The 18,229-nt window shown below is 46.6% G+C and overlaps 1 protein-coding gene across 1 annotated transcript in view; it reads right to left on the bottom strand.

The window, feature by feature from the left end:
- The window catches only part of MGRN1 (mahogunin ring finger 1), a 55,535-nt gene extending 37,306 nt beyond the window's left edge, over window positions 1-18,229 (bottom strand). The window contains exons 1-4 of the mRNA XM_054390836.1: window positions 18,142-18,229; window positions 9,835-9,953; window positions 6,483-6,571; window positions 879-1,025 (exon numbers count right to left, since the gene is read on the bottom strand). Of these exons, the coding sequence (XP_054246811.1) occupies window positions 879-1,025; window positions 6,483-6,571; window positions 9,835-9,953; window positions 18,142-18,229 (443 nt within the window). The remainder of the gene's footprint in view (window positions 1-878; window positions 1,026-6,482; window positions 6,572-9,834; window positions 9,954-18,141) is intronic.

The following is an 18,229-nucleotide window of genomic DNA, read 5'->3' as shown; positions in this document are numbered from 1 at the left end:
CCATCTTTCTTATCAGCCCCTTTAAGCACTAAAAGGCTACAAAAAGGTCTTCCTGGAGCCTTCTCTTCTTCAGGCTGAACAACCCCAACACTCTCTCTGCCTGTCCTCATAGCAGAGGTGCTCCAGCCCTCCAATCATTTTTGTGTCCTCCTCTGGACCCACTCCAACTGGTTAATGTCCTTCTTGTGCTAAGGTCCCAGAGCTGCACACAGCACTCCAGCTCTTTTAGATAAAAACATTTTTAAATCTGTAGGGATGCTCTACCAGGATATGAGGAAGACTCCACAGATGATGTTTTGACCATTTTTTCTACAGCTAAGCAAAGGCAACTACACCTACCTGCCAGGAAAGACAGAGTTTCAGGTGGTAAATCCTCCTGACAACCAGTCTCACAACAGCATGTGTGTAATGGTCACTTATCCCAGAAGGGACTTTAAGTGGGCCTCCCTTCCACATGTTATGTAAGTGTCAGACAACTTTATTTTGGTGGCCCAGGTGTTCCTGTCATAGGGAACACAGAAATCCAGAGAGTCAAGAGATCTGGAAAAAGAACAGGTAGTATTTGAAGGGAAGGGTGGTTGTTTTAATTTCCTAGAACATCTTGCTGACAAAGGATACATCTGTGAGTTCCTCTCCTTTGTTGCTCACAGAATGTTTTCCCCACACCCATTAAACAAACCAAAAAGAGAAGAAGATACTGGCTGCACGGGGGAAGGAAGTGGAAGTAACATGCAACACTATCAGAATACATGAAAGAAAACAAAAAAGAAGAGATTTCCCTCTCCTCCATCCATGGCAGCACTGCCCTTGGGGGTGATTAATGGGATGTGTTTGACAGGCTCATCACCACTCCACATGCCCACAAGCCCAGGACTTACACTGCCATTCCACCAACAAACTCTTCTGTAGCCTGGCAGTAGATTGTGATGGCAACACGAGCATCTGCATCGAAGGTGAACTCCAGGCTGTACAGGACCTTCTGCTTCCCATTCTCCTCCGTAGGGCTGTCCACATCATCTTTATACCTGAAAGACAACACTGGAGGATTAGAACCTGTGTTTGTGAGATAACATCGAGATCACTCTGGAGATCAGCACAAGGGAACTCCAGTCTAGGTGTTCTGGGCAGTCAGGCACCATGGGCTTCCACCCGGGGCTTTTCAGGGGATTTCCATTCTTTCCCCCAAGGAAGGTTCTTGCAAGATTTGACTGAAGTTATTGAAGTTATTAATGGTGCTGAGGGATCTCACCCAGCCTTACAGTGCCAGGACACAGTATGAGACAAAGAAGTGAACTCTTGCATGTCAAACCCTTAGGAGAAGAAATACTTCCCTTCCTTTTAAGTCTTCACCTTAGATTCAGTAACTGGGCTAAAGAAATCCTGCATGGGCCCGAGAGGTCTAAACTCTTAATTATTATAATTCTGCAAATGAAATGGTTCATGACAGCAAAACCCCCAAAGTTTCTGTGACACAAAGAACTTCTGAAACTCAACAAGAGGTACCTCAAGTATCACAGAGAAGAGGATATTCAGGTCAGAAACAACCTCGATGACTATGCTGCAGTGTGGAAAACACTCAGGAATGGGCTTGGCAAACCTCTGTAATTCAAGCTAAAAATTGTGAAGGGAATCCTTATTTACTGAGTTCACTGGGATGCAATAACTGCTGCCTAATTAAGAGGGTTCCACTCCACTAACAAGAATGGAATGTTCAGTTTCAGCACTTCAATACAGAAGGTGTAAAATCAAATTTGAGAGCAGTATAATCAAACACCTCGTACACATCCTAATGGAACCCTAGTGAATTGCTACAGCATACACTTGCATTCCTGTCTGAAGGACTTGGAGAGCTCCAAACAAGATTTTTGCCAGAGGTTCATCTGGGTCAGAGCAGCAAATCAAGCTAGAATCCACCCAACATGTTAGTATAAAAAAGACAGATCCAAGGAGAGTGTCTGGACATCTGCAGCAGCCTGGATACAATGTCCGGTAGGTTGCAAGATGGTGTTTTCACACAAGCTGGTTGCATTCAAAGAATAAAATGATGGCACTTGAAGACTAAAGAAGAAATACCCTAGTCAGCAGGGCAGGTTTGCCTGATAACACAGGGGTAGCACCAACATTTTGTGCTCGGCTGACCCAGCAAATGGCAACAACCTGCTCTGACAGCCCAAAGTAACAAGGTAAGAGACCTGGGGGTGGGCGCAGATCACAGAAAAGCAACAGATCATTAGTAAAGCCAGTGCCTGTTTTGTCTCCTCAGTGAAGTCACACAAAGCACAGGGGTTCCCAGATCAGCCTTCTGCTCCCAGCTCTACCCCTGCACCTCCCTGCCAGCATTCTGAATGTGCTTCCAGCCTTTCAAGAAGAAAAGGGGTTAAACCCAGACTAGAACTGAGCTGTTGCTCTGGGAAACCACTGAGGGGCCACTACCAACTGCGATGCCTGAAGAGAAGGTTTCTGAAGGATGTATCTGCTGGGAATTAGGAGAGCTAAAGCCCTGCCTGCTTGGAACAGCATCACTGGAGCAGGGAATGCAGGATATGTGCTAAGTGGAGACAGTCACAGCAAGGCTCTGTACACAGCTTGCTGTTGCAATGCACCTGGTGCTGGAGGTTATGAAAATCATCTGACACAAAGCAAGGAGCTCAGATGAGAAAAGACTGCAGAGGCAGCTATGGAAGCTGGTAGATGGACCAAGGAAAAAGCAAGGACAGCTTTGGTACACACTTTGAGAGGTAGAGGCACTTCATGTTCCACCCTAAGGTGTAGGAATGGTGGGCTGTAACTTCAGGAAATAACAAGACAAAGGCACACATTTTGCATTCCTTCTCCTTTGCAAGAGTTGTGGCAGACAAGGAGGTGGTCCAGGAGTGCTTCAGGTGGTACATGAGCTCTATTCTTTCCACCTGCACTTGAAGTGTACAGTGTACATTCAGTCAAGCCCTACAGACAGTGCTGGTGTGAGGTGGCCACAGATGCATGCAGAGGTTTCTACAGCAGTGTGCCTTTCAGTCATGCACACAATTCATCACGCAGCCTTCACAACCATGGGTGCAGAGCAGACAAGACTGACCACCTTTGAGAACAAAGAGCTGATCCAACTTTATGATGAAAAAGGCAAAGCAGGATGACCAAGGAATCTGAGGCCACCTGGTCTGACATCACTTCAGGATAAAACAATGGAAATGCTGGAACTTTTTGTTTGTCTGTTAAAGAATTAAAAAGACAAAAATAAAATTAACAGCAGCTATGACAATTTTGTAGAAACAGGTCGAGCTGAACCCAATTTCATCCTTTGAAGAGGCTGAAAAGTTTGAGCAACAACTCAGTAGACATGCAGGATAAATTGTTACTATTTGACTTAGTACTGTGAGATGTGCGTTACAACAGTGTTAGAGCAGGCCTGAAATGAAGGCAGAACTAGGTGACAGCTCTATCAGCACTGACTTTCACAGCAGGAGAACATCATCAAATGGAGGCTTTCCTGTTTGGGGTTCTGCAGGGACCTGTACACAGTTCAACACTACCCAGGACTGCAGGCAGGCAGTTCCAGCACCCTCACCATCACCACCTCCACCCTTGGGTGGACGAATTCCTGGATCCATGGATCGAGATTAGCCCTGTTATGCTGGAGAGAAAAGAGAAGGGATTTCCCTTCTCTCACAGCTACCCAGTCTCCCCCCAGTCCCCAACATCCAATTCCCTCTCAGGCTCTATCCAAAATGTTTGGTGGTCTCACTACTCTCCATGATACTGCTGCTACTTCAGACACATTCCCAAACCACTAAAGTTGTTGATTCCTTCAGCACTTTTATTCCATGATGCTATCCAAAGCCCACACTGAAGCAGAGAGGCAGTTGCAGGATGCAGCTTCTTCATGAAACACATTGCTTCATGAGGTGATCTTCCTCCTGCAACTGAAGTGCTTTCCAGGTAAATGTAAGCAGCCAGTACCAGCCCATCAGGTACTTCAGCTCTCAAATAAAGCTTCCAATGAAGAGCCAAAACAGGGACACAAGACAGACATGAGCAGGTCTCTTTCTGTTTGTAGATAACAGCAAAACTGATGTTACCCTTCTCTGAGGTTCACCAAGTCTCATCCTGCTAGAAATAAAGCAGTCTGAGGTGTCAGACTCAGGACTTCAACACCAATATCCACAGGTTTACTGCTTCTCTCCAGAGCTGCTGTAACTAGTTAGGATTTCATCTGGTCAGAGCCAGGCAGGAAGCCCAGAATGGACATTTCCTCCTACTCCTCCATAAAGCTCCACACTCCAAATTTGGATCAACATTGTCTTTACAGGTGAACAACGAATTGTCAACTAAACACAAGGAAAAGCAAAAATCTTGTGAGGATTTTACCCTCAGAACTTACTCTACACCTAGACACTTGGCTCAGTATCATATTATTTGGTGGAGGAGGTGATAAATTAAGCTTCCTTAGTTCTGGAAATAATGTGAAAGCCTTAACAACTGGTTGTGAATAAGCTAAGCTGGAGAGGACACAAAGTGTCTTTACATGTAGAGAGGGAGTAAGAAAAAGCCTCTAGTCCAGAACAGTAGAAAAGCACAAGACAGAATGTGCCCTTGGAGACTAGCAATTAAAATCCCATTTGGGGTCTGCTTCAGTACAAAATTAAACAGAGTAACAGTGGTGGTGGTGTCATCAGCACTAACACAGCAGCAACAGCAACACAAGAGCCTGTGAGAGCTCATGAGGCAGAGAAAGAACTGATGCTACCAGGAATTAGATGGATGCAGACCTAGACACTGTCAAGATGCATGGACACCTCATTTCAAATAGTCCAGAGCTGCAGCTCTGCTTGTGGGGGCAGGACCTACAACTAGAGAAAGCAGAATGACAGAAGTATATATACAAAACCCTACCAACTCCTCCACTCACAGCAAAACCTCTCCCAGTGGAAAAGCCACTTCCCATTTAGCTCCTGAGAGATATTATGCTGTTTAGTTTACAATGGATGCCTGCAAAGAGAGCAAAATACCCTTTCCACAGCAAGTCTGGCAGGAAAGCAAGACTTTTTCCTAGAGAAGCACTTCACCCTTTAGCTGAGAAAGCCAGACAGCATTCAGAGCAATTTACCAATGGTTCCTTATCCAGAAGCTCTTCCCTCTTTTCCTGCTCAATTGGAAATCACAGGTATTGCTCATTTAAAAACAAAACCAAACCAAAATAAAGCCAGAAGAAAACAAAAACAAGAACAAAACAAACAACAAAAGACAAACACACACAAAAAAAAAAACCCAAACAAACAACTTTTGGATTTCACATAAAACCAAACTGAGAGCTTTGTGTGGTTATGACTCAAATTGCTCACGTTACGCCACGCTCTCAGAACCACCTTGGCTGAGAGCTGAAGCTGGCCCCCAGCCAGTCCCCCAGCCCTGTGCCTGAAAGGCAGAATTCAGAGCAGCTCCAGGATCTTTGAGAAATGGTCTGCCTGGACATCTGCCCAGCGGCTCAGACCAAAACAAAGCACTGAATGCTGGGCCCCTGTACTTCAGCCATCTGTTTTAAAGAGGGCAGCTGCAGGCCAAAGTGTTGGCCGCTGTGTTTAATCCAGCTAGTGCTGGTTTAGATGCCAGTGTAGAGCAGTGATAGGTAACAAATCTCCTTGATTATCCACATCTCCTTCCACCGGGCATGGGACACAAGCCATCTAAACAAATACGTAACACTAGGACCAATCTTTATCTTGGCAGCAGCAGAAACCTGAGGAAGTTTCACTCAAGACCAGTCAGTCTTCCTGGCCTGTGACTTGCACCAGAATCAGCTGCTTTCTGGCTTCTCCTTGCACAAGAATGCAGAAAGGAATCTGTCTGCAGGGTTTCTTGACCTGACTAATATCTTCCGTTCATGTTAACGATTTCATGGTTTTGTTTACCACTCTGGTCTGTCCTGTAGAAACACACACAGCGCTGGTTCTGTCAGATTGTTAAGTCTAGGGACAAGAAGCATAAAAACTACATAAAAGCTCTGATCACAAAGGAATCATAGAATCACTTCAGTTGGAAAAGAACTTTAAGATCATTGGCTCCAGCCTTTATCTAAATCCATCAAGTCTGGTGCGAAACCATGTCCCTCAGCACCACATCTTTGCCTCTTTGAAGCACCTCCAGGGATGGGGATTCAAACACCTCCCTGGGCAGCCTGTTACAGCAGTTGAGAACCCTTTCAGTGAAGAATTTTCTTCTAATACCCAGCCTAAACCTGCCCTGGTGCAACTTGAGGGCATTTCCTCTCATCCTATCACACATTACTAGGGAGAAGAGACCAACCCCTACCTGGCTCCAACCTCCTTTCAGCGAGCTGTAGAGAGCAAAAAGCAATGCAGAAACCTCCAAACATATCTAGCAACAAGGATCTGAAATTCAGCTGTTTCCCCAAAACTTTAGCACATGCAGTGTGGCTCTGGATCACAGATCACTGGGTTGAATAAATGAAAGATTTATCAAAGTACCTGACCAGCCGGAGAGAGTCTTTGCGGATATTCACCAAACTTCTCAGTGTCTTCACTGGCTCATGTGGAGCTGGAGTTACATAGGGAAACTGGAACAAAAAGGCAAATAATTCTCCTGTTATTATACTATAAAAGGTAGCAGCGTGTTACCTGGCATACAATTTACCCAAACCAAGAACCATCTACCTTTCAGGATACTCGGTACAACAGCCACAAGGAACACTAACAGAGAATTCTATTAACAGATAAATCAAGCATCTTCCAGGGTGAAAATCCTGCTCAGCAGGATAGCTCATATTGGGAGTACATGCTTGAAAAAGGGCATTTTCACAAGCTCTTTTTCTGCACCCTGAGTTCTCAGTCATGAGCTTTTCTTTCCATTAAAGAAACCACCTCCAGCTTGAGCAGAAGAAATGCAGCTCTTTCATGTGTGTTACAGCATGCAAACAGTGACTTGACTGCTAATCAGCCTACTGAAGCCCTGGATTACTGGAGGAAACTTTTTTATTCTGAAACAATGGGGCAAATGTTCTGGAAAAGAAAAGGAGACAGGGATAGGGGGCCTCATTCTACTCTACAGTCAAGAGACCTTCTCTCATAGCTTGTCCTTTAAATAAAGGATAATGCTTCAGACTGGATTTCTCCTTACTGGTCACAGAATCTCCAGCAGGAAATGCAAAAGAAAGTGCTTGCTGTGGTGAACACAACCTGTACAGCTGCAGAGCTGCCTGCTGGATTTCCCATCTGCTCAGCAAAGCCTGAAGCTGAAACATCCACTCACACAACTGCTGAGTTTGATAGGTGCTCAGAGTGGAGATGCAGCTGTGCTCCAAGTCACAGCAACAGCACAACACAGAGAGCTACAGACCAGGCTTTGAGGCAGAAGGGTACTCTGAATGTATCCAAAACAGTGCCACCACACAGCCTCTTTACAGTTGGGATCCCTGACACACACATCTACTAGTGCCCTGCAGTGGTGTAAAGAGGGGGACTAACATGGAGCTGAAGTACCAGAGACCACCAGCATAGATATATTCCTTAGACACGAGGAGCCTGCTAAACAGGCAGACAAACATTGCTGCAGCTGGACTTCAGGGCAGCTCCAGGGCACAACTCTTCAGTGCTGTCCCCTCAGGCCACAGGAGTGTATTGGTGGGGCAACAGCCAGAGCCTGAGAACAAATGTGTTGTTTCCTGACCACCAGGAAAACACCACATAAGACCCTGTGCCACAGCCACAGGCAACAGAGAATTCACAGGGCATCAGCAGGTACTTTCCTTGCACCCTGGCAACTCAGTACTGTGGCTGGTAGCACTGCTTTACACAAAGCATTCAAGACCTCAGTTACTCTAAAGCAAGAACTTGGCCCACATCAGGAAAGCAGTTTTGCTGCTCTGTGTTCAAGTGTTTGTTTTTTTTTTTCCTTGAAGATTAATCAGAGCTGCCAAGGGGCATTAAATTTACATAGGCAAAATATATACCAGGACAACCTCCCTGTCTTAAACATATTTGGCAAACATCCCACTGTGTTAGCAGCATTCTCACCCACCCCTCTGAAGAAGTGAAGAAATTCAGTGCTGGGATGTCTGCAAGGAAACCCAGGCTGAGACACGCAGGCAGTTTAACTGCCAGGTTAGTCCCTACAGCCACAGGCATAGGAGATACTTAGTTAACAGTTGTGTCTTCTGCTTTTTTTGGAGTGGTGTGCAGCTGCTAGCCACAGAGCAAAGAAGAATCCACTTTCCTGCACAGATTCCATGTGCAGACACAGTGTAGAGTATGTGGTAAGCATCCTCCTGTTCACTGCACTGTTAAATCCAGAACAATTTCCATCTAAAGTCCCATTCTCCTAATGTTGTTGCTCATCAAGCTCTTTCTGCTTGAACAAGGGCTTTCCAGACACTCCCTTCTCCTACCCTGGAGAGTCCTGTTAAGTAACTGTGGTGCTGAGAAGACCAATGGCACAGCACAAGGACAGCTCAGAAAGCAGAGTGTCTTTGTCACTGCTCCATTTCAAACACTGAGTCATCTTGCCTCAGTTTCCCCGACTTGTAAAACAGGAGTGATTCTGTACTGCCTCTGAGTGTGAATCCACAAGAGTCACAGCTTTTCTGAAGATGACATCCACAACATCAATTTTTCATCTCCATGTTTTGAAGCTGCAGAAACAACTAGGTAAATAGCTGGCAAAGCAAGCAGTTGTTCTCCATTTCCTCTGCAGCACTTTGAAAACATCTCTAAATGGCTCCTACACTGCTATCTTTTGGTTCTTTGTAAGCGGTTTTAGATGCAAGAGAAATCCAAACCATAACACCCACACAAAATTCCCTCACTACTCCGTGGTCACAACAAAAGAACAAACCAATCACTCAAGCAATAGCTTTTCATAGTCTCAAAAAACACCCAGAAACAGCTCCGTGTTCCAACTGGGAAAACTAAAGGAGAGACTTTCTGGGCAACCCATCTAAGTTACAAAGCAACCAAAAATCACCAAATATCAAGATCTGTCTCAATACTGGGCAGTTATGCCTCTCATTTACAGAGAAGAGTAAGTGCTGAACACTGGCTGGTATCCATCCAAGTCGTCCAGGAGCCCTGTGAAGTTAAGGCTCTGCAAGTGGACCTGCATCCCAGCCTTGACTGAGAGAACTGGGCCTGTTTGGTCTGGAGAAGGCTGACGTGGGATCTTATTAATATCTATAAATATCTAAGGGGTGGGGGGCAAGATGAAGGTGCCAGGCTCTTTTCACGGGGGCTCAGTAATAGGATAAGGAATAACAAGGTGTAAGCTGGAACCCAGTAGGTTTCACCTCAACATGAGGAGAAACTTCTTTACTGTGAGGGTGACAGAGCCCTGGAACAGGCTGCCCAGAGAGGTTGTGGAGTCTCCTTCTCTGGAGACTTTCAAAACCCACCTGGATGTGTTCCTGTGTGACCTGCCCTGGGTGATCCTGCTCCAGCAGGGGGGTTGGACCTGATGATCTCTGATGATCTCCCTAACATTCTATGAGTCTATGATTCTCCTCTCTGTGGCATGTTTTACACTCATTCAGGCAGGCAGAATTAGTCCCAAAATTTGCACTCCTGAGTTCCTATCCTTCTTCACTCAGTAATTCTTCCTTCTGTTCTCTGTGAAAATAACCCTAGAAGGTGAGCATTGCTTCTTTGAGAAACTCTGCACCTGAACAGCTACAACAGCTGGCAGGCTGGGGTGTGGGATGGGGGGAATATATTTGTGCCTCAAAATGGAATGACACTCCCCAAGCAGCAAGGGTCTCATGTCTGTTCTGTCCTACTCTACACAAACATGCTGAAAGCAAAAGGGTAAAACAGACAGCAAACAGGAACTTGCCTGAACAGGTCTGTTCCCGAGGAAGTTTAGATCCATGTTCTCACCAAAAAGGTAGCCCTCAGGGTGAGGGGTGTCAAACTTCTCACCTCCCATAAAGAAGTGACTTGCAAAGTAGTTTCCTAGAAAGAAAAACAAAACCAAAAACAAACAACATGAGGGAATAAAAAACAAACTCTAAACGAGTGTTTGCCAGAGAGCAGCTGGTCTGTGCAGGTTTGAATTCACAACTACACAAGAACACAGCCAGAGACAGCAAGGCACAGAAGTACTTGTTGGGTCACTCCTTCCCTGGCCCAATGATGGCCATTGCCAACAGGAGAAGCAGGCAAGGGGGAAAACCAGCACAGAATAAATCCTTACAGTGGAGATAACTCCATGTTAACTTGTTTTCCAGAGAAGGGCCAGGGAGCAGTAAGTCAGCTCTTTCCAATATTGCTCAATTTTGATTAATTCCTCCCCTCTTCTCCACCTTCCACTGTGAAGTCCAGTCCCACAAACGCCACAGACCTGCTCAGAGAAGGAAGCCTTGCATGGCAGAGGTGTTCCTGATGGGCAAAGCCTGCCTTCCACCTCCTCTCACCACCAGGTCCCAGGGTGAGAGCCATACAAAACCTTTACTGTCCTAGAGATTATATGCCTTGATGCTGAATTTCATTATTAACAGAGACAGGTCTAAATGCAGAAACAAGGATGTCTGGAGGAGATAACCCTGGGCCTGACCCAACTGAACTTCAGCTTTGAAAGCTTCACCACAGAGTTGTTTCATCCTTCTGTTTGGTAATACACTACAGCAACAATGTCAGGAGATGATGCATGCCTGAGGTCAGTGAGATTCTGGAGCACTGCACCAACTGCAAACAAAGCAATTCGGGTGTGTGGGAGCATCACAAATGTCACCTCCTCCTAGAAAGACTTCAGGAAGACACTCTCGAGTATGAACTTCATGGAGTTACAGTTTCAGAGAACTAAGTATCAGGAGAACTAAAATAAAAGGCTCCACCCAAGCCATTTCCCTTGGAGTTTCAGAGTGGGGGGTTTTCATGCTGTGTGATGAAAGGACTGAGTCAAATCTACATTCCCTTCCCTCTGAGCAACGCACAGACAGCACAAAATTTGTTTTAAAATGAGTCATTAAAGCAGCAGTAACATCTGAAAGGTTATGGAGGCATTATGGAAGGCTTTGCAGTTCCTCCAGCTAGGAGCAAGCACGATTTACTCTGAAATGGAAGGGTTTTCCTGAATGGTTCCGTGTTTTCCATTAAGGCTTTTTTCCTTTATGCTTCAAGAAAGGCTCTTCCTTCTCTGCACAGATGGCAGAGCTTTAATGAGGATGGCAGTACTCAGCTACAGCTCAGCTTACAAGCATCCTTCTTTCCAAATACAACAATCAGCTCTACCACAGGCCCAGAATCTGCCTCGACTCTGTGCTACAGAAGCAGCATAACAAAATGTAAGCGCTCCAAATGACAGGCAACTTTTGCCCACCCCTCCCAGAAGCAACAAATTTAAAAGCTAATCTGTTTACAACCTCCAAACCTTATGTTTAAGTGAAACCTCCTGGGTTCCAGTTTGTGCCTGTTGCCCCTTGCCCCTGTCACTGGGCACCACTGAAAAGAGCCCAGCCCCATCCTCTTGACTGCCATCCTTTAGCTATTGATGAGCATGGCGAAGATGTCCTCTCAGGCTGCTCTTCTCCAGGCTAAACAGCTTCAGGTCTCAATCTCTCCTCACACTATAGATGCTCCAGGCTCCTCAGCATTTCTGTGACCCTCCATTGGACTCTCTCCAGTAGTTCCCTGTCTCTCTTGAACTGGGAAGCCCAGAACTGGACACTTTGGGATCAACAGGTACAGCTGGAACAACACTGAGCCACATAACTACCATGTTCAAGGCACCTGCTACGCTGTCTTTGCTTCACTAAGAACTGGGTTTGGGATCTCATAACAAATTGTTAGGGTTTCTCACAAATACACACTACCCCCTGCACCAGCACTGATCTATCTGGAACCACAGCTTCAATTCCACATTCAAGCTGAAGGCTCCCTTCATCTTCCTGCCAAGGCACCTCCTGTAAGGTGAAGGTGGGAGGCTTTCATCCAGAGGCACTTCCTTCACAAGCAAACAAGAAACACAGTCAGTGCCACTCACAAAGAGCACAGGGAAAATGACTTTGAGGATCTCAGAGGAGAACACACCAGTGTGCAGAACACCCCTGGGCTCTGACAGTGTTGCTATGGGTACAGAAGCTGCCACGTAGGGAAAGTCTCAACAGCAAAACCAACAAACAAGGATGGCAGCAAACTGTCTTGACAGATTTGTAACACAGCAGCTAAAAAAATATATTCTACTGGAAGCTTCAGAAACCACTTGCTACAACAACACATCAAACTCAGAGCTCTCAAGGTAAGACCAAAGTCTTGTATTATTCCTCTCAACCACTGGCATAAGCAGCTCAAGAGTTTGCCCATGTTGGAGACAAAATGCTTTAAGAACGAACTAAAAGGATTAAGAAACTGCAAGAAGGAAAAAAATCAGATATCCTCTTTGCTGGTCACTGACAGACACACACCCAGCACAAGACTGCCAGGGTTTTTAGTGTCCTTAAAAGGCTTGTAGATATTTTCAATCCATTACAATCCTGCTGCAGCTCTACCTTTAGGTTCTATTTCCAACTCCATTAGAAAGACAGTGTTAGGCTTTTGGCCAGACCATCATGTCTCAAACCCTGTTCCCACATGTCCCCCCAGCCTATAAAACAACCCTGACCTACCTTACACAGGTGTTGCAAGGCCAGGTCTACCCAGAGCTCCATAGCTATGGACACAAGGGGCATGCCAAGCACCATCCTCTTTGGTAGGAAAAAAAAAAAGAAAAGCAAAAAAAATCTTTGGGTTGACCATCTACAAACTGTTACAAACACAGATCCTCCACAAAAATGCAGCAACAAGGGAAGAATCACACACAGCCAGCATCCTGGCTTGGATCAGCAACAGTGTGCTCAGCAGGACTAGGGTGGGGATCATCCCCTTGTACTGGGCACAGGTGAGGCTGGGTTCAGGTTTTGGGCCCCTCACTCCAAGAAGGATGTTGAGGGTGTAGAGCAGGGTCAGAGAAGGGAAATGAAGCTGGTGAAGGGTCTGGAGAACAGGGCTGGTGAGGAGCAGCTGAAGGAACTGGAGTTGTTCAGCCTGGAGAAAAGGAGGCTGAGGGGAGACCTCATTGCTCTCTACAACTCCCTGAAAGGAGGTTGGAGCCAGGTGGGAGTCACTGTCTTCTCCCAAGGATCAAGGGATAGGACATAAGGAAATGGCCTCAAGTTGCACCAGGGGAGGTTTAGGCTGCACACAAGGAACAATTTTTTCACCAAGAAGGTTGTCAAGGCCTGGAACAGGCTGCCCAGGGCTATGGTGGAGTCCCCATCCCTGGAGGGATTTAAAGACCATGTAGACATGGTGCTGAGGGACATGGTTCATCACAGGATCACAGTACATTAGGGGTTGGAAGGGACCTCCAGAGATCATCAGGTCCAACCCCCCAAGTGGTGGACTTGGCAGTGCTGTGTTAACAGTGGGACTTGATGACCTTGGAGGTCTTTCCAACCTTCATGATTCTGTGATTCTATGAAATAATCAAGGATGGAATCTGAGAAAAATGCCAGAGCAAAGAAAAACTGCAGCTTTAGTTCCCCAGAGTAAATCAGCACAAAACACAGAAGAGCGTTAGATAAAAGAGAATACAGATAGGTGACACTGCTAAAGTAGATGAAGGACAAGCAGTGGTTGTAAGAGAAAATGTTGTGGTGGACAGCTTTACAGTGGCTGGAAAAACACCCCTGGGAAACCCAGAAAGGCCAAAGCTGACTCTAAAAAATTAGTTTGTCTCATGAAAAAACAAACTGGAATTCAAGGCTTCTCCAAGGCTTCAAGTGATGAAAAAAAAAAATAAATCACTTTTAGTCCAACCTGGTGGTGGGGTTTTATTAGGATAAATACACCAGCACCAAGACCAGGCTTAATTACTTCTCCCTAACCCAAACACAGTGTCCTAATAGCAAACCCAGCACATGGATGTGATGCATGAGTGACGTGCTGGCAGGGGACACAACCCCAACAACACAACTGTAGCTCCATCAGAACAAGGGCTGGATCATATTGTGTTCATTAATAGAAAGTAATTAGATGCCATTAGAACTAATGGTGAAGTGATAAGAAATTGAGACATTTTTAATCACCCAACCAGACACTCACCACCACAGCCTGCCAAAGGACGGACTGACAGCATTGTCCTAGACACAGCCTGAGCCAGCACCATGGGTGGATGAGGCCATCTTGCCTTCCTCATCACCCATCCCACCAAAAGCAGTTACGTAGCAGACAGGAACATGGCTGTGAGCTGGGTCAAATATAATCCAGCAACAAACAAGTAGCAAAAGCAACCCCATGAGTGCTTCAACCTGGTGCCTACAAGAAGTTGGGGAGAAGGTAGGAAAGGAATGCTCCAGTCAATGGCAGATGGTGGTGGCCATTATCAGCAGGGTTGGGCTGAAACCCTTCCAGAACTACAGCAGCAGTGATGGAGACAACCACTCAGTTCTGCTTTGCAGAGCGGGTGAGGAACAAAAGCTAAGTGTGAAATAGAAGAACATATTTCTCTCTTGACACTGTCATGGTTCACATGGCTTAAGAGCTGAGAATGAGGTGATGGATTTGGTACAACTCTGGGTACACTTCTCCTCTTGAAAAGTGCTCTTCTTCTGATTAAAGCATCATTTCCCAAACAACAAAGCAGCTCAGATTCAGAGAGAAGTAATCTGCCTCTTTTTTTTTTTTCCGCCTACCAAAAACGTCCAGGGAATTCTCTTTCAAAGGCCTACTCCAGGGAAGAGGAGCCATCCCAAGGGCAGGTGCTCTCTGCCCTGCTCCACACTGCAGCTGAGCTCACTGGAACAAGAGAGGAGCTGATGAAGGAGCTGCAGAAAACACTGGTGCATTGCTCACTGGTTGCTAAAGCAATAGGGGCCTGATGAGACTGAATGCAACACCACAGCTCGTTGGACTGCTTCAAGCACAGAAGCATGACGATTGTCATCACTGTTCCTTGTAATTACCCATTTTTAGCCCCTTTCATGGGGGCACCAATTCTGCAGTACAAGCTGGGCCCTTCTCCAGCCTTGCTCCAGCTGGTCAGGCATCTGCAATGCCAGCACAGTCCCCATAATGCAAGCAAGAAAGGTTAAAAGGTACCAGCAAAGAGGGATCAGAGAAGGGAATCAGGTGTCACCTTACAGAATTTCAGCAGCCTCAGCCCACCCCAGATGAAGGAGGCAAAATGCAGATGATCCACACCCAGAGCCCTGCAGGAATAAGCAGGGCATTTTCAGAGGATTTTTAACTACAAAACTGAACATCAGCTGCAACTGTGGACACCTCATTAGGGACTCTGGCTCATAAAGACCAAGGTGGGTTCCACAGCAACCTGCTCAATCGCTGTCAGTGACCCAGCAATAACCACATCCAAAGTCAATCAATGAGAACTGAATATTCACCACTGCATTTGCAGCCAGCAATGACTTCACAAGGGCTGTCACTGGGTAGGACCTGGTAAAGTAATCAGGTCCCTTTGCACTGACAAACTGCTGAAATTGCAGTCACAACACTTGTATTTTGTTTTTATTTCCTCACATAACATGTCCCTCTTGTGAGGTAGTGTATTTGTTCCAGAAGGCAAACCTGCACCTCTCAGATGCTGAGCAGGAACAGACTGTCCAGAGCCACAGCAGCTTGTCCAGACACTTGCAGCAAGTCAAGATCTGCTTAAGCCAGAGACTGGGAGGAAAAGAATCTAAAAGGTGATGGACACCCCCCAGTCCTGCATGTGACTCCAGTGGATAGGTGACCTCAGAGAACACTCTCTAACCACATCTCCCTGCCTTTCAGGGGCAATCTCTGAGCAGCCAAGAGACTGCCTGCATGCCAAGCTAACACTCCAGTGCACACATCCAAATAGCTAACACAGCCAATGGAAAACAGGCTTCTCCCAGGAAGCCAGGAGCAGTACAGGGCTCTCAGGGACAGTGTCAAGTTGGAAATAATTAGCAACCATTTAGCCCAAGAACTTTCTGTACTGCTTCCAGCTTGCTTCCTGAAATCAAATAAAACCACACACACTCACTTCCACTCGTCTTCACTGTCAGCTGTTGTACCACTCAGAGTCAATCTTTCCAGCCCCAAGACAAACACACTCAGGATTGTAGGACCAGAAGAAGCAATGTCCTTCTGAACACACTCCACTTGAAGAAGGGAGGAGGGATTGCCATCCTAGCAGCCCTTACTGTCCTGACATTTAGTAACCTTCTTTCAGTCTCCAACTTTGAAGCATTCATGACCTCTTCTTCTGCCTAGAAAGATCTTGAGCTTGAACAGCTCTACTCCCTTCCTGAAGTCAAAAGGATCCTTGTTAGATAAACCTGAAGAAGGCAGAGAAAGCTCTATCCTAAAGCAACTATGGTTTCAGAGAAAGCACAACTAAGTGTAACAGAAAATTAACAAGTACCTAATTGTATTTAAAGCCTTAAAGGAAATGCCAGTATTTTTTCTTTAATCAGCTGCCTGAAGGCACAAGCTCTTCAGTTTTACAAGGGAGGTACCAGGTGTAGAACAGTCTTTGGCAGCATATTGTCCAACAGACCCCTCCCAGGGTACAGGTGAACATACAAACCCAACCCCTTGGGGTGGGATTGGGCTACCTTGGTGAGCACATTGGCTAAAACCCACCAGAGTTAAATTCTGCTCCAGGTAATTATAACAGTACAGAACCAACAGGATGAGGGTTTGAAAGAAGCAGTTTAATGTTCATTCCATATGGTGGTTATAATGAATCCAATCTATATCTGCAATCTATATCAGCAGAAATCAGGTGCTGTAAGAAAACTGTCAGCATGATCCATGGTACCATAGCTACAACTGAGCAGGCAGCTCACATCCTCACTGGAAAAGCCCTCCCACCACCCAAGGGACACAGAGAGCCCTGCTGGAACCTAACAGACACATTTGCCTTTCCCAGCAGCCCAAGAAACTAGATCCTCCCTAAAAAAAAATAGATTATGTTTTCTAAGAGAGCCAACAAAGATGAAGAAATTTTCTGGGCAGGTTTCCCCGTTCCACCTCCTGCCCACCACAATTCCTGCTGAAAGCCAACGTGCAACAAGACAAGATGTAATGATGGCAGGACTCTATTTGAGAAGACCTTGTGTCCCCTCCAAACAAAATGAGGGAGACCTAGCTCCTTCCGTCACAGAGTCCTGAGCATGTCACAACAAGCAAGTCAGACATAGGTAGAACTCAAGTTTCTGAACAAAAAGGCTATGCTGTACCTGTACTTGAGCAAGGGAACCCAAACTGCCACTCTGCAAACTCTTTACCCTGACTGGAAAAGCCCCACCAGAACAGAAACTTAGCATGGATACTGCACAGAAAAGAGCATCTCGATTTCCCTGATGGCTTATTTTGTGAGAATAAATAAAACTCTTTAAACGAGTTAAACCAGGCCAATCTCAACAGCCTGTCTAAGACGAGGTGAGTCACCAGCTCATCCCAACTTCACAGAAGTGGCACTGCTGGCAACACTGAGTTTTCAGAACATCTCCCTTTGGAAGACAAACATGCATGTAGGCAGTCCAACAGCTCCTAGGTGAGAGCCACTGCCATTTTAAGGAGTTAAAGAAGGTGGCCCTGGGGGAATTTTTCCATCCTACATTCCACCAGATGAGATTTCCCTTCCACATCCCCACAAAACTCCATCACCTCTTCTTCTTTACCAGCAGGAGATGTCCCACTTGCCACACACTGCCGAGTTGCTGCATTCACGTTTTCAGAACCAAGAAGCAAAGCCCTGCTCAACCTTACATGACCAGTCGGCAACGCCAGAGCCGGGTGGCTGTGGAAACTGACAGAGGGGCGGACCAGCGCCTTGAGCTTCAGTTTCCGCACACACGCCCTTCTGGACCCTGACACTTCAGCCAAACAGGACACCGAGACGGCTTTAGAGCACAGATTTAGCCCCAAAAGACACCTCCATCGGCTCTCTACACCAGGGAGGCTCCGAGGCCAGGCAAGCAGGGCCCGAGAAGAGCCAAAGCCCGGCTGATGAAAGGCGCTCCTTCAGCCCCTTCCCCTGAAGAGCCCGCGGCCCATTCGCGCCCCGCTATGCCTGTCCCCCTCGGAGCGGCCCAGGCAACGGCGGGGCCGGTGAAGGCCCGTCCCCCTCCCCCGTCCCCACCGCTGAGGGGAGCGACCCCGCGGCCCTCACCGGACTTCGGCGGGTAGCGGTAGGCCGAGTTGGCCTGGATGTCGATGTCCTCCACGCCCGCGATGCGCCGGCTGAGCAGGGAGCCCAT

This window comes from Indicator indicator, chromosome 22, assembly GCF_027791375.1.
Source record: "Indicator indicator isolate 239-I01 chromosome 22, UM_Iind_1.1, whole genome shotgun sequence".
In the NCBI taxonomy this organism is placed as follows: domain Eukaryota; kingdom Metazoa; phylum Chordata; class Aves; order Piciformes; family Indicatoridae; genus Indicator; species Indicator indicator.
Note: the sequence above shows the minus strand (reverse complement) of the source record. Positions and strands in the feature narration are given on the sequence as shown.